This window comes from Rhineura floridana, chromosome 3 (genome assembly GCF_030035675.1).
Source record: "Rhineura floridana isolate rRhiFlo1 chromosome 3, rRhiFlo1.hap2, whole genome shotgun sequence".
Lineage (NCBI taxonomy): Eukaryota > Metazoa > Chordata > Lepidosauria > Squamata > Rhineuridae > Rhineura > Rhineura floridana.
Genome location: NC_084482.1, coordinates 181,778,341 through 181,800,027, shown reverse-complemented (window position 1 = coordinate 181,800,027; position 21,687 = coordinate 181,778,341). Strand labels below are relative to the sequence as shown.

General features: G+C 39.7%; 1 protein-coding gene across 1 annotated transcript; it reads left to right on the top strand.

Moving 5' to 3' along the window:
- Window positions 1-445: 445 nt before the first annotated feature.
- Window positions 446-21,291, top strand: C3H3orf49 (chromosome 3 C3orf49 homolog). The gene is made up of 5 exons (XM_061613434.1): window positions 446-522; window positions 3,159-3,487; window positions 6,089-6,219; window positions 9,753-9,863; window positions 21,097-21,291. The coding sequence occupies exons 1-5, from the start codon at window positions 446-448 to the stop codon at window positions 21,289-21,291; spliced, it is 843 nt and encodes a 280-aa protein (XP_061469418.1).
- The last annotated feature ends 396 nt before the right edge of the window (window positions 21,292-21,687 follow it).

The window sequence follows — 21,687 nt, the reverse complement described above, 5'->3', positions numbered from 1 at the left end:
TGCATTGTCGGAGCATGGAGATTTGACAAGTGCTGTTTTGTATTTTTCTCTTTGTACAATTGATGGCCCTTGAATAAAGATTTTGGTGTTAGTGGGAATGAAATAGATTTCATTCTGTCGTCTGCAGCATAATATTTGCTCTAAGTACAAAAATGTTTCATGTCTCTGAGGAGGAATTTACCATGCCACGATGAGCTGCGCATTGTAGAATTTCCCAGGGCTCCGACAAATTTGATACCAACCCTTGTAATATTCAATAATTTCACATCACAATTGGTCCAAATCCTTACAAGCCAAGGACAGATGGCTCAGGGAAGCACCAAGTCCAGCATCTACAGGATACCTATAAAGACTGCATATTAGGAATCTAATTAGCCAGCTACCTTGATAGGAAGGAGCCATGCATGGCAACCCAAGGTGTTTCCCTGGCTCTCTTGGGAGCTATATGGAAAGACCTCCCAGTGAAAAGACACAGGAAGCTCAGAAGAAAGCTGTCCAAGTAAAAGAAGAGGGGGCTGAAAGGTGAGTCACAATAATTTTCAACGTGCACCTTAAACAAGTTGTAAACGTTCCCAGGAGCTTCTGCCATCTAGTCAAGGGATCCCTGACGCTTAAGAAAAGAAAATGTCAAAAGTACTGCTATGTTGTTGGGTTTTTTTGGGGGGGGGGTTATTGTTGTATACTGCATTGTATTGTAGTTTTGCATTATATTGCATTGTATTATTTTATATTGTACTTTTGTCAGTTTCATTGTTTGTTTTATATATATACATATTGTAATTGTCATTTTGTAAATCACTTACAGACTTAGTATTAAGCAGTATATAAATATCTGAAATGAAATATGTATTCTTGTTCCAGCAGACATCTGTCCTATTGGCTTGAGTAGTTTTAACAGGCTGATCCTGTCTTTTAGGTTTGTAACTGTAACTCCTGTCTCTTTTTAATTTTTTAATAGTGGTATTAATTTTTGTGTTTTTTTGTCATTTAAAATTGTTACAAGCCACCCCGAACACACACACACACATCTGTCTATAGCAGCCTATTCCAGCCTGGTGCCCTCCAGATGTTTTGGATTATAATTCCTATATCTACATCTGTCTGCCTACCTGTCTGTCTACGGCAGCCTTCCCCTAAAGATGCATTTATCTACAGCTTTCTGTCTGTATGCCTGCCTGTCTGTCAATAGCAGTCTTCTCCATCCTGGTTCCCCTCCAAATGATTTGGACTACAACCCTTATGAGCTCCAGCCTGCACTGCCATGAACCCATCAGCCTCATCATTGTACAGCCATGCTGGCTGGGGCTGACTGGAGTTGCAGTCCAAAATATCTGGAGAGCAATAGCTTGGGTAAGGCTAGACAAGCCCCAATTTTCTGAGCAGTGAGAACTCCAGGGGCACAGTGTGTACCCAGGTTCTTGGAATGCCTGAATTCTGTTGCCTTGGAAAGAGGTCACTGGAGGCTTACTGGCATTTTGTGATATATGCTTTATTTGCACACACATCCAGAAAAAGCAAAGGTAGCCACGAGAAAAACAACTACAAAATCCACTGTTAGGTAATGCCTTTGTTAGGAGCGAGCAACCATAAAGTCACGAAAATGTGGACTTGGGAGGGATATATGCAATTTGAGTATAGGAGAAGATACAGCATAACTCCAACAGATATCCCACACTCACTGCTCCTCACGAGATTTCTTGGGGAGCTGCCAGCACCATTAGATCCTTACAGAAAACAACTCACTCCTCTGCTCTCTCTTAGCTTGACTGAAAACACAGAGGGTGGTATTCAGTGCTATTTCTACTCAGAGTAGACTCATTGAAGTTAATGGACATGACAAACTTGGGTTCTTTCATTTCAGTGGGTCTATTCTGAGTAGGATTTGAATGCAACCCATCATTAGCACATTCCACAGATGAGAGGATGGAGGGGGAAGGTAAGCCCCCTAATAACAAGACACTTTCTTCTTCTAGGAGGTCTCCAACCATTAGCTCCCATGGCAACAAATCACCTGTACTTTGCCAACTGTTTTACATACCAAAGCAGACCTGTTCAGCAGATGTGACCATTTTAGCAGTCCTTCTAATGCCCAGACTCCAACCTTACAACAATAGAATCACCCAGTTAGAATGGACCCCAAAGTCATCCATTTCAATCCTGAGCCTGGCCTCAGTTGTTCAATGTTCTGATCACTTCCCATCTGGACTACTGCTGTGTGCTGTATGTGGGGCTGCCCTTGAAGACAGTCTGGAGGTTGCAGCTAGTGCAGAATGTTGCTGCTAGGCTAGTAAGTGGGGCAGCCAAATGGGACCATGTGTCACTGGTCCTGAAAGTGCTGCACTGGCTGCCAGTGAACTATCAGGCCCAATACAAAGTATTAGTACTAGTATATAAACCCTGGTACTAGCATATATACAACCCAACCGTAAATGGCTTGGGACCCAAGTATCTAAAAGAGTACTTTCCCCACTATCAACCATCTGAAACCCTACAACTGGCAAGCGAGGCCTTGTTGGTGCTTCTACCACTAGGGGCTGCCCAGTTGTCACTGACCCATGACAGACCCTTTTCCGTGGTGGCTCCCCATTTGTGGAATGTTCTTCCAATTAGGTGTATCTGTCTCCCTCACTATTGACTTTTCATTTGAAAACATTACTGTTTACCCAGGTGTTTGATGGCTGAAGGGGACTGTTCCCACAACACGGAAATCATTGGATGAAATAATGTTTTTAACTATAATTAAGTTAGAATTTTAGAATGCTTTTCTTTTTGTTGTTAAATTGTTTTGTTGATATGTTTGTCATCCTGGGGTCCTTCAGGAGGAAGGGTGGGATATAAATTCAATAATTAAATAAATCCTATTACTAACACAATTGCTTAGAATTCATCTACAAAAGTTAAGATCCAAGTTTCTATTCTTTCTTTTTTAAAATAAAATGCCCAAAGAAACAATTTTAAAAACAAAAATTGAAATGGCTTTAAATTCTGAAAAACCTATTTTGAATTTCAGAAATACAGCCTCCTATTTCAAGGCACAGTTTTGTTTTTTAGTCAATTCATTAACAACAATACACTGAACCCTTTGCATAAATCAGAACTGTGGGTGGCTTAGTTGTTTTCATAATCAGTAACGATCCATGATCTTTGTTCATTTTCAGATGGCAAAGAGTCATCCCTGTTCATTTAGTGAGAGAGGATACACAGATGCCTCAAGGAGCATTGCCTAACAGTTCTGAAACTCTTGAATTCCACATGGGCAAGAAAAAGAGCTTTATGAAACAGTTTAGGACCACAGTGATGAAACTGTTTCCCTTCTATCAAAAGGCAAGGGAGAAATCCAAGCTGCATAGTGACAGCCCTCCAAAACCAGTGATGCCTAAGATTTGTGCTATTCCCAACAAGTGCCATGTTCTTCCAAGGGCCATTAGGGAATTGCCGTCTCCAAAAGTATTTTCAACATTGAAAAGAAGAAAGCTGTCTCAGAATGGTATGTACCTACTTCACCAACAGCCACTACATACAAGCTGGTTTTGTGTGCATCATAACTTGTTTCAGGCCAAGTGTTTGCTTCTGGGGTTGCCTATCAATAACAGTGGTGGCTGCTGGCTCCATGTCAGCGGGGCAGTGGAGTCCGGTGTGGGTTTTTGCTTGAACTTCCAAAAAGCTTCATCACTTTGGACAGTTCCTCGAAAGTTTGGACTAAAACTTGGAGCAGATTCCACTGCCCCACTGACATCAGAGCCACCGGCTGCCACTAAATATATATAATGTAGGTCCTCTATTGTAGCCTGAGTGAGCTCAACACACTGAAATCCATGTATTTATGGCACAATTAAATGTGATACTGAGAAATCTCTGATTAGAACTCCTGCAGTTTTTTACAAAAGGTAAAAGTGGTTGGAGGAAGAGGATGCTTAGCCTTTCCCCCTGCTGTTTTCCTGATTCAATTTCCCCCTCTGATGATATTGGCCTTGCAGATAAAAACTTTTAGATGTTATGTTATGTTATGTTAATGTTTATTTATACCCCGCCTTTCGGCCAAAAGGCCCTCAAGGCGGCTTACAGAAAAAGTAAACACAAATGTAAAAATACATCAACAAGGCAATACACCAATAAAGCAATACATCAACAAAGCAATACATTGTACAAAAAATTAAATTAAAAAAGTTTCTAATTTCTATCTAAAATACTGACGCTGAATAATTTGTAGTGCAGCTCTACTTTATGTGGTCAGCTCAGGTCCAGGCTGTCCAAAACCACCACTACCATAGGCTCGCTCCTTTAGAATAAGCCCTGGATCACTGAAGTTATGTTAAACAGTCTTGGGGGCAGGAAAGCCAACTGCAGCAATGTTGATTTTCTCCTCTTCATTATCTTGGCCCATGTTACTATTCAATCAGAAACACCTCAACATAAATATTTCACATTCAGCCCCATTCCAAAGGTTCCAAGTCCCTTTTGTCTGATCCTCTTCAAATCATTTGTCCATTTTGAATAGCTCGGACACACAAATATATCTGTGTATGTTTCCAGCTCTGTGGTGTGTGCATCTTTGAGCATCATAAAAATCAGTATTCAGATGGTCCCTCCCCTCAGGCTTACGTGGCAGAAGACAGCGCAGCCAAAATGTCTTTGATGGCAACTCTCATCACCTTTTCAGTCTCATTTATCTCCAGAGGTCTGGCAATTGCCAGATATCTATGTGGCTTTGGGAAGTGAGCCATGCAGATGAGGAAAACATCATAGGGTTCCTAGACCTGGAGAGCTTGATCACAGTAGTGCAGGCACTGGGGACTTCTAGATTGGCTTACTGAAACGTGCTCAGTGTGGGGTTTCTCTTGCATTTAGTCTGGAAACTGCAGCTAGTGCAGGACACTGCAGCACAGTTGCTGACAAGAGTGAGACCCTTTCAACATATAATACCCCTGCTCAGAAAACTGCACTGACTGCCAATTTGTTCCTGGGCAAAATTCAAGGTATTAGTATATAAAGCCCTTAATAGCTGAAGACCACTTTTCCTGAAGCCTTACCCCATTTAAGTTTTTTTTTTAAATCCTACATTGTTCTGCTTTAACAAACAAACACCACCACAACCCAGCTCTTCAGAATTCTATAGGCAACATTTTTGGACAGTATCAGAGGACACTGAAAAAAGAAAGAGTGGAGTTTAAAAAAATATACAGGCAAGAATATACACTACTTGGCCACCTCTTAATTATTTTAAGGTAAGAAAGAGCATGAGACAACTCCTCCCCCCTCATAAGGGATTATGGGAAAAAAGCAAATCCCTATTACTTTATCCCCCCCCAAAAAAACCCTGGACCTTTTTATCTGCAATTTGGCAGGCTTAATCCGCTCTGGAGGGGCTGCTGTTCCTGCAAATGTCATCTGCTTTGGTCAAAAAGAGAAAATGTTATACCTGTTTTTATATTCTCCATTATAGTGAATGGGGAATACAGTGCTTCATTTCTATGCAGCGCCGCTTGGAACCCAAAACACAGACTGAAGCAGAGAGATAACAGAGCTACTCAGAAACAGATCAGAATTATTTTTAAAATGCACAAATACAAGGCAAATCTTTGGGGCCATGCACACCCCACTAACCATTATTCTAGGTATAATACAGTGGTTGCAATGGGGGAAATGGTGATGTGCATTTGTATAATGTGTCTTTCAGAGGAATCAACACCTGACATAGGAAGGATGCTCCCCTCCTTTTAAAACCTGCATGTGAAATAGTGTTTATAGTAGAGATAGGGAGCCTGTGGCTCTCCAGGTGTTGTTGGGCTTCTTCCATCAGCCCCAGCCTGCATGGCCAATGGTCAAGAATGTTGGGAGCTGTGGTACAATAGCACCTAGAGGACCATAGGTCCCCCACCTCTGGTTTAAGTTATAACTCCTAATCATCTCCTTGGAGTGTAGCTAATGAAGCGTAAGGGTCTCTTTGGGCCCTTTGGGATATGGTTCTGGCATGTGGAACAGCAGTATTCATTCCAGATTACCTAACTGAGAATGAATAGATTTGATCTTGTGAATAATGAGCTACAGTCATTTGACTTGACACGTTCTGTTCTTTATTCATTGGAAGCATCAGTTCAGCTGGATGTGAACATTGTGGAAGAACATGCACAAAGCAAGCGTGGGACAAACACAGTTGTGCAAGCAAGACGGATGACAAGGCGCATCTCAGTAGTGTCACTGCCACCTGGGATCCGAAAGGTAACAGTGATGTGACTATTGGCAAACAAGCTGAATTTGCTGTGTTTATTAAATGGCGATGTTTACTGGGTCATTTCTTCATGGAATGAATGGATATTTTACCTGTGTGACAGCTGAGGACCTGGAGTCTATTAATCTATGCTATTCATTGTACAGACGCACATACATACCAATGTTAAGACACTTACAAAGCACTAACATAATTTTAACAGGCATAAGTGCAAAGTTCTACACCTAGGAAAAAGAAACCAAATGCACAGTTATAAGATGGGGGATACTTGGCTGAGAAACACTACATGCAAGAAGGATCTTGGAATTGTTATTGATCACAAGGTGAATATGAGCCAACAGTGTGATGTGGCTGCAAAAAAGGCAAATGCTATTTTAGGCTACATTGACAGAAGTATAGCTTGCAAACTGGATGAAGTATTGGTTCCCTCTATTCGGCACAGGTTAGGCCTCATCCTGAGTACTGCGTCCAGTTCTGGACACCACACTTTAAGAAAGATGCAGACAAACTGGAATGGGTTCAGAGGAGGGCAACGAGGATGATCAAGACACTGAAAACAAAGCCCTATGAGGAGAGACTGAATGAACTGGGCATGTTTAGCCTGGAGAAGACTGAGGGGAGATATGATACCATTCTTCCAAGTACTTGAAAGGTTGTCACATAGAGGAGGGCCGGGATCTCTACTCGATCGTCCCAGAGTGCAGGACACGGAATAATGGGCTCAAGTTGTAGGAAGCCAGATTTCAACTGGACGTTAGGAAAAACTTCCTGTTACAGTGACATGACAATGGAACCAATTACCTAGAGAGGTAGTGGGCTCTCCGACACTGGAGGCCTTCAAGAGGCAGCTAGACAGTTACCTGTTGGGTATGCTTTACTTTGGATTCCTGCAGGATGTTGGACCGATGGCCTTATAGGCCTTATAGGCCCCTTCCAACTCTATGATTCTCTGAATTGGCTCCCGCATCACCTAAACTCTCAAAGTTTGCAGATTTGCACTAGGGACTCACATTCAGAGATAGCAACCACTACCACCCCACAAGTAAATCCAGCTGTTCCACAGAACCTAGATCTATTACTGTAGCCACTGTTATTGATGACATTTTCAGAATTTATTTTATTATTTATTTATTAATTAAAATTATATCCCACCTTTCCACCCAAAAGAAGCCCTGTTTTTAGTTTTGAAAAGAATCAAGTTTTTTGATACTCCTGTTTAAAAAATATTCACTTTTCTCCCTCCCCTTCTGAAATGCATTTTCAATGTTAACATTGATGCATACTGCTCATTTCAGCTGTGTACAGCACTCCATCTCAAAAAGGACACTGTAAAATTGGAGGATACATTGGAAAAAACAACCAATTACAATCAGATTGAGGGTCATCTGGTTGCACAATTCTTGTTTCTAGAGCACTTGATCTTATCTGCGTTGTGCAACTGTTTTCCTTTAAAAAAAGCATAAAGGTTCATACAATGCAGATGTCTTGTGGATTAGGATACCCTCCATAATAGAACTACTTTACCTGTGAGAGAAAAGGTTAATAAACTAGGCAGATTAGATTAGAGAGCAAACTTGCAGTGAAGCAGGCTTTTATTCTTTAAAAGCAAATTCAAAGACAACCTTAGTTTTCGTAAGGCATGCATGAAACTTGCTGGAATAGGAACTCCCAGTATCAGTTCTGTTTCCCAATCCTGAGCAGCTGATTTCTACAGATAAACTACTTGCCAAATTTTGTTTGTTTGTTGAAGCCCTCTGCTGGTCAGAAGTGAAATTAAGTTTGTTCCTTTTTATGTGTTCATAAAGGTGGCAAAAGATTCACTGCACTTGATGAAAATTATATATATATATTTAAAAAAAAAAGAATTAACGAAAGTAACCAAGATACATATTGGCTTGGGTCATTGTGTGGTATACCCTGAAAATACAACACTAAATTGCCTTGCTGGATCAAACAAAAGGTGTCTCTAGTACAGTACTCCATTGCTAACAGAAACCAACCATTTGTCCTGTGGAGCTTGTGTTTTGCTGTCTACTACTGTTTTATTAAGTGGGCTCCGTTTTAGCTGCTAGGCACAATAGCTCTTATAAACCTAATGTCCATTTTAAAAAAAAACACCCACACAAGCCTCGGTGTTTTCAGTACTGACCTCAGTAGTGCCCCCCCATCTGTAGAATACTTTCCTCTGCAGAAGTAGATTGGCTTCACCAGTGTGTCTGCTAATCTGCCCACTGCCTTTCCCTCTCCCTGTAAGCAGAAGTGACACCCTTGATTAGAAGCTAGAGTTCTGGCTCTGCTGCACCGGGCAACCTGGCAATACATCCCATCAGGGCCTCCTTGGTGTTGGCTTTGCCGTCTTTTCAGCACCAGGTCAAGATGTTTCTCTGCTCCAGGGATGGAGAATCTGTTATCACCCTCCAGATGTTGCTGGAATACATTTCTGACGGTTGGCCATGCTGGTTGAGGCTACTGGGAAGTAGAACCCAATATCATCTAAAGGGCCACAGGTTCTTTACCCTTAACTACTGCTAGCCATTTGATGAAATGTAATGGTCAATTTCAGGCCTTTCTTTACTAAATCCCTGAAGTTTTGTCTGCTGGGGTGAATGCTATATTATGATATTGTTTACACCATTTTCTATTAGTTTTATTTTTTGTAATTTTAATCTGCTGTAAGACACAAGTATTTTTTAGAAATAGGAATGTAAGAACTTTAAACTAATCCAGCCTTCCCAACTTGGTGCCTTCCAGATGTTTTGTACTGCAACTCCTATGATCCCTGCATTGGTTATGCTGCCTGGGGCTGACTGGAGTTGTAGTCCAAACTCCTGGAGGGCACCAGCTTGGAAAAGACTGAAGTCATTCCTTAAGCTAACACAAGTCATCCCAGTTTCCTGATCAGAATTAGTTGCTTTTTTGCTTGCACCTCTTCCAGTTTTACAGTTGAAGTGGGGTGATCACAACTACCAATAGTATTTTAAAATGTAGATAATTAAAGCTGCAGTTGTATGATCTTCAGGGAATAAGACCCATTTTACCTCAGTTGGATCTACACTGAGTAGATATATATAGGATTGCACTATAATGGTACTGGACTTCTCGTGGGTGAAAGATGTTTAAAATGACGCTATCAAGTTCATGAGGAGGAGACTGTACACATACCTATCTGCACACCATGTCAGATAGACATTTTTGACAGCCTATGACCTGTAGTGTGTTTGATAAGTATCAACTGCATTTTTGTTTTTATTGATATTATTTGCATTTTTTTAAAAAAAATGTAGCTGTATTATTTTTAACCACCTTGAGCACCATGTGGTGGAAATGCAGGGCACAAATTTAAGTCAAACAAAATACACTAACAAAAATAGGGCTCCATGCATTCCCATTTTGTATGAGGCCAGAGATCCTCAGGGAGCATGATGGCAATTGTCTGCATATGCACAGCACATAACTTTCACATGGAATATAATGGAAAGCCCCTATCTATGTGGATCACAGGATGCTGTTCTTTTTTAAACAGGTTTCGTATCTGGCAAAAAAGAAAACCTTCCCAGTCTTCAAAAAGAAGGAAAAAAGTATGCCATCGATATGGTACCATTCAGACATTACACTAGGGAAGCTTCAAATGCAGGTATGTTAAAACATTATTATTCAGCCATTAGAGCAGCTCTGTACTATAGCCAGCATGGATTTTTCATATTCTGCTATGTTAAACTGAAAATAGCCCCCATGTAGGGTTGCTATACTCCAAATATTTGGAGAGCTCTCCAGGTCTCTGAGTAAGTCATCCTAATCTCTGGACTCTCAGCTTTCATTTAAAAAAAAAAAAATTACGTTTCTTGGTGGTCTGGTTTCCAAGATATACACCAAAACATCAGCACCTCTCGCACTTCAGTTAAATGAGCTTGTTGGCTGCTCTAATCCTGCTCTTTCAGGTTTGTAGCCAATATGTGAAGTCAAGGTTGTGATTGAGAAGGCAGTAGCTACACCCCTTTGCAAGTCAAAAAAACTTGTTTTTTTTCCTGCTTATCTGAAAATCTTATAAATTGAGTAAGTATATAGCTTTCAGTGTTTTTCTCTCTTGTGTGCAGGAGTCAAACAAGTTTAAATTTTCCTGGGCTGTTCAAGAGGGCAGTATTTTGAAAAACATCCCAATATGAAGCTTTAATCCAATACTCACTTTTCTGGGAGTAAAGCTGCAATGCTAATCCCACATACCCAGAGTAAGACCCATTGAATTCAGTAGGACTTACTTTTGTATAGACATGGTTAGGATTGTGCTGTAAATTGGTGGGACTTTTGAGGGAACATAGCAAAAATTGTGTTTCAGTTGTAAATCTTTCTCTCCCCCTCCAATCCTGTTTTTGAAAGCAATTAGAGAAGGCTTACTTAGGTATCACTGCTTTTATTATATTGGAAACTAATACTGATTTTTAAAAAAATGTTCTGCAATAACCAACTGGTTTTGACAATAAACTGTTATATGGGGTGTATGTATTTTTACATCTCCAATGTGTGTGTGTGGAGTCTTTCCAACAACCCTGTGAGGTAGGGTTGCAGACTTCAAGGGAGCTCACAATAAGAAATAAATCCCTTTAAAATCCAATAACCATAAAACCAAATATAAACAGCTGCAAAACAGCTTAAAGTGGCATGATTCTGAATTTTGGGTTGGGTGAATGAAGTTCCTTATCACTTGAGGTTGCAGTTCTCTGCACGCTTCCCTGTTTGAGTAAGCCACATTGAATTCATTGGGACTTGCTTCTGAGTAAACAAACATAGGATTGCACTATAAATATCTTTACAGATTGTGTAAATAATAAACCTATTTGATAGTCATGCTTATATAAATATTTTTTCATACTATGTCCCGATAAGTATCTGATTTCACACTATGGTTGTACATGATTATTTCCTCTAATTATTTCCTCTACATTTTAAGTATGCCCTTCTTGGTGGTCTTGGTTCTTCTCTGTTGTTTTCATCTTGAGGGGCAGATTAGACTGAGAGATAGTGAGTAGCCCATGGTCACCCAGTAAATTTTATAGCTCATTTCCATTTAAAAAAATTAATTAAAACAGTTTACATGCAGGCAAAGTTTATTAAGTAGATCCACACAATACATTGAAAGTACATCCAACTTGCAATTAAAGCATATGACATCCCCTAACAAATCCTGGGAAATATAGTTTCCCCCTCACTGTTATAGTTCCCACCACCCTTAATAAACTACAGTTCCCATGATTCTGGTGTGATTCATGTGCTTCAAATACATGTTGAATGTGCTTTAAATGAATGTTGTGGATCTGCACTAGGTATGATGTACATTCATTTGTGAATCAAAAATAACAATTTTAAAAGATTTTTAAACAGGGGAAGGTTGTAGCTCAGTGGTAGGGCATGCGCTTTGCATGCAAAGGTCCAAAATTCAATTTCTGGAAAAGACTATTGCCTGGAATCCTGGACAGCCAATGCTAGTCCATGTCATCAGTACTCAGGTAGATGACACCAAATGGCCTGAGTCAGTATAAGGCAGATTCCTTTGTTCCTAAAAGTGGAAAGAGACCCAAGGGCCACAGTGACTCCAAATTGTATTTATGTATTTTATTTACAACATTTATATACTGCTTTATTGTAAAAAATCTCAAAGCGGTTTACAGAAGGAATTAAAACAGTACAATTATTGGCAAAAACAGTAAAAGGCAGGTACTTAAAAACATTCAAAGTATAAAACCCAACAATGAGTTAAAAACAGATAAAAAAACACAATAGCTTCTAATAGCTTCTACATGTCTGGGTAGGCTTGCCTAAAAAATGTTTATGGCAGCTGCCGAAAAGAGTACAATGAAAGCGTCTGCCTAATGTCAATAGGCAGCGAGTTCCAAAGTATAGGTACTGCCACACTAAAGGATCACTTTCTTACAGGAGCAGAACCAATACCCTTAACGTGGACAGCACACCTTGCAAATTGGAAACCAGTACAGATTTCAGAGCAGAGGTATTATGTGCTGATAGGGACTCACTCATGTCAGCAATCGTGCCACAGCATTCTACACTACCTGCATCCCCTGGGTCAGGTGGTGTTGCATGGGGATTTCTGTGACCTTGGTTGACTGGCTGCCAGGAATTTTTTAGTTTTGGTTAGGAACCTTGACTGGTTGGATGCTGAGTTTTCTGTCTTACAGGAATCTTGTTGTGGTTGGTATGGTGTTGCATTTAGGAAATCATCACTGCCTTTTCTTTCTCCTTTTGCATTTCATTTACCTTTAACCTCACTCGCGTACATCCACAGAAGCAACAATGGTTCCATGCGCTGAGGTCAACTGCCTTAAACCCACTGATGCTGCACTTTGTTGGGTGCATGACAGTTTGTTTCTTGCTCAATAGTGGTAAAAGAGAATTCATACTGAGAAGCATGGCTGAAATTGTTGTTCCCAAGCTGCTGCTTGTGAAGGTAGACCAAACCATGTGTGTTTTCTCTCTGTCAATTATTATTCACTGGAATTGAGTTGCCTATCAAAGTGAGTTTATAGCAGCCCACAGGGTAGACAGAAAAAGGTAGAGAATCCTCTTACTCTTACTCATTTCTCAGACCTCTTTCTGAAGTAAAGGGTCAAATCTGTAAAGAAATTTGGAGTAGCCATGTTAAAAGGTAGGGGCAGGGCATTCAAGGTTGAGGAATGCCTGGATATCTTTGTAGAGGATCCCTAGTCAAGCTTTACCAACAGCAAAATCCAAACCATATCTACTCAGAATAGGGTTGCCAGGCTCAAGGCCTGAGAATGATTCTGTATCTTTAAGAGAAGAGAAAATTCAGCCAAGTGCAGGTTTTCTTGCAACACTGTAATGGGAAAAACCACAAGCCGAATACGAGCCAACAGTGTGATGTGGCTGCAAAAAAGGCAAATGCTTTATTAGGCTGCATTAACAGAAGTATAGTTTCCAAATCTCATGAAGTATTAGTTCCCCTCTATTCAGCACTGGTTAGGCCTCATCTTGAATACTGCATCCAGTTCTGGTCTCGGCACTTCAAGAAGGTGCTTTTTGGCAGACAAACTGGAACAGGTTCAAATCTAAAACAAGAGTAAAATACCCGTTGGACTTTTTTGTTAGTGGTCTCATAATTTGTTGAAATTAATTAATTATCAGCCATGTTCACAGAGTACCTGTAATCCTATTACTAACCTTGCCCCATAGTCTGACCTTCATCTTCTGCAGTTTAAAAGAGACTGAAAAAACTGAGTATGTTTAGCCTTGAGAAGACCGAGGGGAGATATGATAGCACTCTTGAAGTATATGAAATGTTGTCGCACAGAGGAGGGCCGGGGTCTCTTCTCAATCATCCCAGAGTGCAGGACACGGAATAACGGGCTCAAGTTGCAGGAAGCCAGATTTCGACTGGACATCAGGAAAAACTTCCTAAGTGTTAGAGCCATACAACAATGGAACCAATTACCTAGAGAGGTAGTGGGCTCTCCGACACTGGAGGCATTCAAGAGGCAGCTGGACAGCCATCTGTCGGGAATGCTTTGATTTGGATTCCTGCATTGAGGAGGGGGTTGGACTTGATGGCCTTATAGGCCCCTTCCAACTCTACTATTCAAAGATTCTATGATTCTATGGATATGGATATCTTTGCAGAGGATCCCTAGTCAGCTTTACCAACAGCACAATCCAAACCATATGTACTCAGAAGTAAGTCCTGATGAGTTCCATGGAGCTTAGTCCGTTAGTAAGTGTGTTTAGAATTGCAGCCTTCAGGGGCATCCATCTTTACTCCTGAGTGCTCCCATCTAACACATTCATGACACTAGACTCCTTTCTTCCTACAATGGCCTTCTGGTGACAGGCCTGAGGGCACTTAAAACCCTTTTTTGCCCTAAGCAAGTAGGCTAGGTTAAATGTTCCCTACCCAGGCTCCTTAAGTGTGTGAGAAGGAATGATCCCGTCACTTCAGCTGGACCTGGGAACACCATCTTTTAGCTAAGATTTCTATCTTAATTTGTAATCAGAGAAATGTTTGTTTGAATTATCTTAATTTGTAATCAGAGAAATGTTTGTTTGAATTATATCCTCCAAGCAACTGTGGTTGATGCTTAATATATCATGTTTAATGACATCACTAGGCCCGCCCCTGAAATTTCAGAGTTTGGGATGCTTCTGACTTGGAAACCCTAATTGGTGTGGAATGTGTAGTTGATTAGGCCCTTACAGACAGTTTATTCCAGAGAGTCTTGTGAAAATTGAATGTTATGAATAATTGTTGTAGCAGTGGCAGCTGATCAGATTGTTTTGGACCAGAAACCTCGGAGTTTCATGGTGGTGTTAGAAAGGGGACTTACATCATGCAGTTAACCCTAAGACTTCAAATAACGCTTGCATCCCAGGATGAATAGGCCCATTATATTTCCTCCTTCTTGCAAAAGAAGTATAAAATCTACCTTCCTATTTCTATAGCAACAAAAGTAGAAAACATTCACTCTGTAGGTAAAAAAGGGTTTGTAAAAATGGCATTTACTCATGGCATTCATCTTTTCTAGCATGTAAACCATCTTGCCATATAATGCATTTTTCTTTTTCAACTACTGCTACCAAGAAGACCAGTTATTAATCTCTTCTATTATATCATACATCAATGACTTGTCTCTCTGTAAAAGAATTTTTGGTATTCTGTGCACAAGTGGGACCTGCAATAAAATGTTGCTGCATACACTCACCTTCTAACAAGAGTGCTCCTATTCACGTTCCAACCAGCTAGCTATGCTCACCTCCAGGATATTTCATTCCATTTCATCACACACAGTTTCCATTTTTTTTCCATCTGACACTCAACATTCCATGACTTCTAAAAATGCTTAGCAGTCATTTGGCTGTTTTGTTGCACATGTGCTGAGTTTGAGGTTCACCCCCTATATATATATATGTATATATGTATATGTGTATATGTGTATATATGTATATATATGTATATATGTATATGTATATATGTATATGTGTATATGTGTATATATGTATATATATGTATATATGTATATGTATATATGTATATGTATATATATATATATATATATATATATTACTTCTCCAAACTATGGGGGAACCCCAAGCATTCTGATACCTCCTTCTTGTTTCTCAGAAATGCTGGCACTCACCACCTGGCTTTGCTATTAGAGGGAGTGATTTAATTTGATTTTGCTTGAGTTTTGTCATTTCCCCCTCTCAGTCTGTTTACTGTTATTTACCTGTGTAGTTGTTTTATCTCCATCTTATTTCCTTGGAGCAGTAGAATTGGCAGCATTTTAAATTACTATGGTCCCATTTGTCAGGACATCTTTTTGTGAAGAAAAACTATTTCAACTGCCAAAACAGTTCTTGGCTCATGTGGTGATGGTCAGACTCTGAGACATTTGTCAGGTAATTTCTGAAAGTGGACAACCCCTGTGCTGTCAAGTAGGTGTGAATAAAGGAACTAGTGGAAAAATATCAAAATCAGAAAGAAAGAAAAAACTGAAGGCAAATAATCAGATAAAGTTCAGAAGATGTAATAAAACAAAACCTCTTTCTGGCGCTTTATGCAATTTCTTACCTAAACCTCCTTAACATGGCTGCACCATGCTTAATTGATTGGATGTATTCACTGTAAATATGTACAAGAATAATGGCAAATAAAATCCAGAACCCCATGCATTAGGGTTGCCAGGCTCAGGGCCTGAGAATGCTTCTGTATCTTGGTTGCCAGGCCCAGCCTCCAAGACGTCTTCTGTATCTTTAAAAGTTGTGCAGGGGGAAAAGAGAATTTCACCTTGTGGTTTTTCCCATTACAATGTTGCAAGAAAACGTGCACTTGGCTGAATTTCCTCTTAAAGATACAGAATCATTCTCAGGTCCTGAGCCTGGCAACCCTAACTCAGAAATAAATGCAATTGAGTTTTATGGGACTTACTCCCTTAGTAAGTGTGTTTAGAATGCAGCCTTCAGGCATATCCATCATTAGTTCTTTTTTTTTTTTTTTTTTTCAATAATTTTTATTCAGATTTTCATAAAACATACAAGACAAAATCATAAAACATTCAAAGACAAAAAACAAAATCAAAAATAGTTAAACAAAAAGAAAAAAAGAAAAGAAGAAAAAAATAAAAAATAAAAAATAAAGAATAAAATATTGACTTCCCATTTGTCAAAGATCAAATCAGTTATAAGTCTATAATATATAGCAATCCTGTCTCTTAAGTCATATTATAAAATCACTTTCCTCCAGTAGTTATCTTACTTAATCATCAAATCTCATAAACATTACTTTATTCTTTCCACAAAAAGTCAAAGAGAGGTTTCAATTCTTTAAGAAATATATCTATCAATTTTTTTTCCAGATAAGCATATCGATTAATCCATCTCATTACTAATTATGATAATCTTATTGTCATAACCATAGTCAAAATAAACATTTCAATTAATCCATCACATCAGAATCTGTTAGGTTCAGTAATTTCAGTAGCCATTGTTCTATTATCTCTATTAGTTCCATTTTCCATCTTCCATCTTCAGTAGTCTTGTTAAGTCCAGTAATTTCAATATCCAATCTTCCATTATCAGTATTCCATAATAATCTTGCTGTCAAAGCCATAGTCATATAATAAGAGTCTGATGGGAATTACCTCTACCCCAAATATTTTCTTGCCATCCATTCTGAATAAGTTGCTGAAATACTGCTGTAAAATCATATCTCTGTTCTTTTTTTCAAAATACACTGGGTCATCTCTTAAAAGTTTTTCCATTGTCACATGGCTGCAGTTAATTCCATAGATTTTCTCTATATTGGGCTCCATCACATCATTCCAGTCCAGAAGATAATCCATGCCATTGATAACTTTATCTCTAGAATCTTCATTAGTTTCTTCAGAGATAACATTGAGTTCCAAACAATAGATTTTATTTCTAAAGTCCATAGACTCCAAATCTTGTTCCTGTTCCACGTTTGTTCCAATCTCCGGGATCTCCTCTCTCACAGGGACCCCTATTCCAGTCTCCAGGGTCTCCTCTCTCACAGGGACCCCTATTCCAATCTCTGGGGTCTCCTCTCTCACAGGGACCCCTTCCAGGGTCACCTCTCTCACAGGGACCCTTATATCTTTAATCTCCTGCTTCATTTTACTCAATTCAATTTTCGTTATCTCAATCTCATTCATTATTCTCTGAAACATAGTTATTTCCAGATTCTCAGCCACTTTCTTAATTGCCATTTTAAAAGAAAAATATAGGAAAACCACTTCTTATTTCAGCAACAATTGGGTTAATACTCCAAACTTGGTGACATCACAGTATAAACAGAGCAGACAGCCTTATCTCTCCAATAGTTAAGTAAACAAAATGCAGTTCCCAGGATCGAAGCAGTTAATGGCAATCGTCAAGAAACAGATTCGTCAAAATAAAATAGACCAAAAAGAGAGTAGTCTCAAAACAGTATAATATTTTTCAAAATAAAAATCTGGAATAGAAATCCCTCTTCTGTGTGTATCTTTAGAATGCAAATCCAGGACAGCTTTTTGCAACAAAAACAGAGATAAGCTATTAATTAGTGCGTAGCAGAGAGAAGTTACGGCTCCCCAGTGAGATGTCAAAAACCGATCAATCTGGCAAATCTCTTTTAAACAGCAACAATTTAAGTCAAATAAAAGAAAAATATAGAAAGAAGGGTGCTTGCCTGTTAGTGCGTTCTCTCTTAGAAGATAAGGTGAACGTTCGCTTTATCAGATAGAGCTTGCTGTTGAAAATCCGTCCCACCTTCGTCGGCTGGACCTCGTCCCATAAATTAATGAGATCTGGTCGTCCCAACAAAAATAGGCTTTGAGGTTAATTTCTTCGTTTCTCCCTACCCGGGAGAAGTTTAATCAGTCAAAAAAAAAAGAAAAAACTGACTGATATATCTGAATAAGCTTCTTTTGAGGCAGGAGCCCGTCTCAAAAGCAGGCACAGGCTAAGTCACCCTTCCCGGAAGTCCATATCCATCATTAGTTCTGAGTGCTCCCATCTAACATTTCCACAACACTATGCTCTTTTCTGGCCTGGTCTGAGGGCACTTAAACCCTTCTTGCCGGAAGCAAGTATGCTAGATTAAATGTCCCCTACCCAGGCTCCATCTTTTAGCTAAGATTTCTATCTTTTCCAATCAGAGAAACGTTTGTTTGAATTTTATGCACCAAGCAACTGTGGTTGATGTGTAGGGTTACCAACCGTACTCTTTTAAGAGTACAAGTACTCTTTTTGAGATGGTGCAACAGCATACTCTTACTTTTCACTTATCGAAGCCAAATGTACTCTTTTTGAAATGACAAAATGATGGTAACCCTATTGATGTGTAATGCACCATGTTTAATGACATCACTAGGACCTGCCCCTGTGACATCAGTAGGGTCCACCCCCAAAATCTCAGGGTTTGGGGTGCTTCTGACCTGGTACCCCTACCTGCATGCCAGTTTGCTGCTTCCCATAAACTCATCCCAAAACAAAATCTTACAAAATTTATAGTCCTGAACTCAGAAACGCTTGCTTAACAACCCTCCAAGTTTTCATGGCAATACACAAAACACTCAGAGAAAATCCAGAGTTCAAATCTAAAACAAGAGTAAAATACCCGTTGGACTTTTTTGTTAGTGGTCTCATAATTTGTTGAAATTAATTAATTATCAGCCATGTTCACAGAGTACCTGTAATCCTATTACTAACCTTGCCCCATAGTCTGACCTTCATCTTCTGCAGTTTAAAAATTAAAAAAATGCCTGGCTGATTTTTAATTAATTTAAGAAATTTAACACTGAAGTCCATTATAGCGTCAGGCATGCTCAATGAGAACCATCAGTGTTCTAAAAGCCAGACTCACAGCTGTTTGGCTTGGCTAATCAGGGGGCCACACTCACACCATCTTCTCTACTTACAGTCAAGGCTTCCCCCAAAGAATCCTGGGAAGTGTAGTTTGAAAAGGGTGCTAGGAGACTCTTATTCCCCTGACAGAGCTTCAGTGGCCAGAGTGGTTTAACATTCAGCCCCTCTTCCCAGAGAATTCTGGGGATTGGAGCTCAGTGAATGAAATAGGATGTCTCCAAACTCTCAGCACTCTTCATAAACTATACTTCCCAGGATTCTTTGGGGGAAGCCATGACGGTTTAAAGTGGGATAAATGTCTGGTAAGGATGTAGCCAGGGAGTTTTGATTTAAAAGTGGGTGTGTCTGCTGTAGAATAAAAAGGTGGGAGAAACCCCCCAAAATAATACTGTTGTTTTCCTGTTGGAAAGGGGCTTTCCTTCTGCCCAGTGTTCACCCACTTAATCTCTTCCTCTGCCTCCCCCAGGTCAGTTTCACCTATTGTAAGCATGATTACACAGGAGTAAATCTCACTGAACTCAATAAGTATGCAAATGATCAAACCTGCCTCCCCCTCCCCCCCCCTCTGCTCAGAGGCACATTATCAAATTCTTTCAAGCTACACAGGAGGTGGATTGGACTGTGAAAGACCAACCCAAATTGTGTTTGCATTTTTACAAATTTGTCAGCTCTCCTACTCCCCGTGTGCATACGCTATAGCTGCCCAATTTCCCTGCTTTTTAAAGTTTGATAGAAATAGCTATAGGTACATTCTTAAACCACAAGGGATTTTGCGTATTAGTGAATTTGTATTATGCAACATCTTTTTTTAACTCACTGCAGCTCCTCCTTCTACATAACAAACTGCTTTAGTGCTTGTCACCTCACCCCTAAACACTATCAATGATACTCAGCCATACTCAGAGTAGACCCATTTATTTCAATGGATGTACTTTGACTATGACTTAGCTGAATATCATTCATTAATTGGAAGCGAGCTCACGAAGAATGCTCATGAAGTGAGTTTAAGAATGACTTCATTGACTGCAACACATTGTTGGTTCATCTGGGAACAATCTAAGGACGCTTGGATTATGCGGGTTATGAATCTCTCTTATTGTGACTTTTCTTCTTTGGATCCACCCTGTGAGAAATGCTTATTTTAGAATAATTCAGGACTCCGCTCCCTTCTCATCTCAGGTTCTCTAGAAGTTAAAACTCTGGAGTTGATAAATGAAGGTACTTCTGTCATCTGCGTATGTAGGAAAATGCATGTATATTAAGTACACACTGTCATTTTATACACACTGCAGCTGTTGAGGTAAATTTTGAATTGTTGATAATGTATTGTAGGATTGTTATTCTAAAAATATGTGGCTTTTAAATCAGTGGGGGACAGGCCTATACCCTTCAACAATGAACTGAATCCTGTAAAGGGGTGAGCCCACAAAGTAATGCTTGATATGTGATGGGGGGGCTACAAGTATATTCCCGTTTTCATCCATCACGCAGAGTAGAGAACCTTTTTTAGCCCAAGGGTCACATTTCTTCATGGGCAACCTTCTGTGGGCTACGTGCTACTGGTGGATTGGGCCATAGGCAAAGATTGGGTGGGACAATGGATGTGACTCCTACCTTTGTACAGTAGGCTACATTTCAGCCAGACGAAAGTCAGAGGTCTATACAGGCAACCAAGGAAGAAGCACTCCTCCCAAGTTCAAGGTACTTGAGGAGGGAATGGAGCAAGGCCTATGAAGAGTGTGACCTAGGGAAAGGGGGGTGGGGTAGCCTGAGGAGAGTCCATAGGGTGATATGTGACCCCGGCCTTGAGGTTCCCTGCCCGACCCACAGTCTCCACTATAAATTGTTTCTATATATTACTGCTACATGCTTTTCTAAACAAATCCACAACCTCTTCAGTGACTAAAACATTTTCTCTTTCTTTCAGCCAAAACACATTTGGTTTATTCTCCTATGCTTCACATTTTGAACTTGTTTCTCACTAGGTGGATAACCTCTTGGATAACATCAGTGAAAAATCTATTCACTTATTGGCTCTGAGAAGTGCAGAGCTGCAACGGTGCGAGTCTTTGGGAGACAAGATACTGCAATCTTCTAAGCAGTTCCAAAGGGTTTCCTTAAGGACAACAAAGAAGCATAAACTGAAAAATATGTGTTTTCCATGTAGATGTTGTTGCTAATATGTTATTGCCACCTTGAGCCTGTTTTCGGAGGAAGGGCGGGATATAAAATAAATAAATCTCTTTTTTTAAAAAAAATGTTCAGGCTGAAGGTGAACTGCTTGCTATGAATCTTGTAATTTTTGATTGACCTTTCTGAGATAAAGTAGATTAAGATTTGAAGCTATTGTAAGCAGCAATTCATAGTTTTGCTATTTTCAGTTTCAATAATGTCAGCTCAAGATCAGGATGTTCCTTTGTTTATTGGTATCACTTCAAATATTGCTGAAATGTTGTGTTTATATGATGTACAAGATATATCTTGTATTTACAATATATGCTTTAAGTGTGACCTGAAAGCTTTTGTGGTGGATAAACACTGCTGGTGCACTGGTACTCCCTCCCTATGCTTGGAAA

Excerpts from the sequence above, each read along its gene's own strand:
- C3H3orf49 (XM_061613434.1), top strand. The coding sequence starts at position 446 with ATGGAAAGACCTCCCAGTGAAAAGACACAGGAAGCTCAGAAGAAAGCT. Across the intron at positions 523-3,158 it reads AAAGAAGAGGGGGCTGAAAG|ATGGCAAAGAGTCATCCCTG; the intron begins GTGAGTCACAAT and ends GTTCATTTTCAG. Across the intron at positions 9,864-21,096 it reads TAGGGAAGCTTCAAATGCAG|GTGGATAACCTCTTGGATAA; the intron begins GTATGTTAAAAC and ends GTTTCTCACTAG.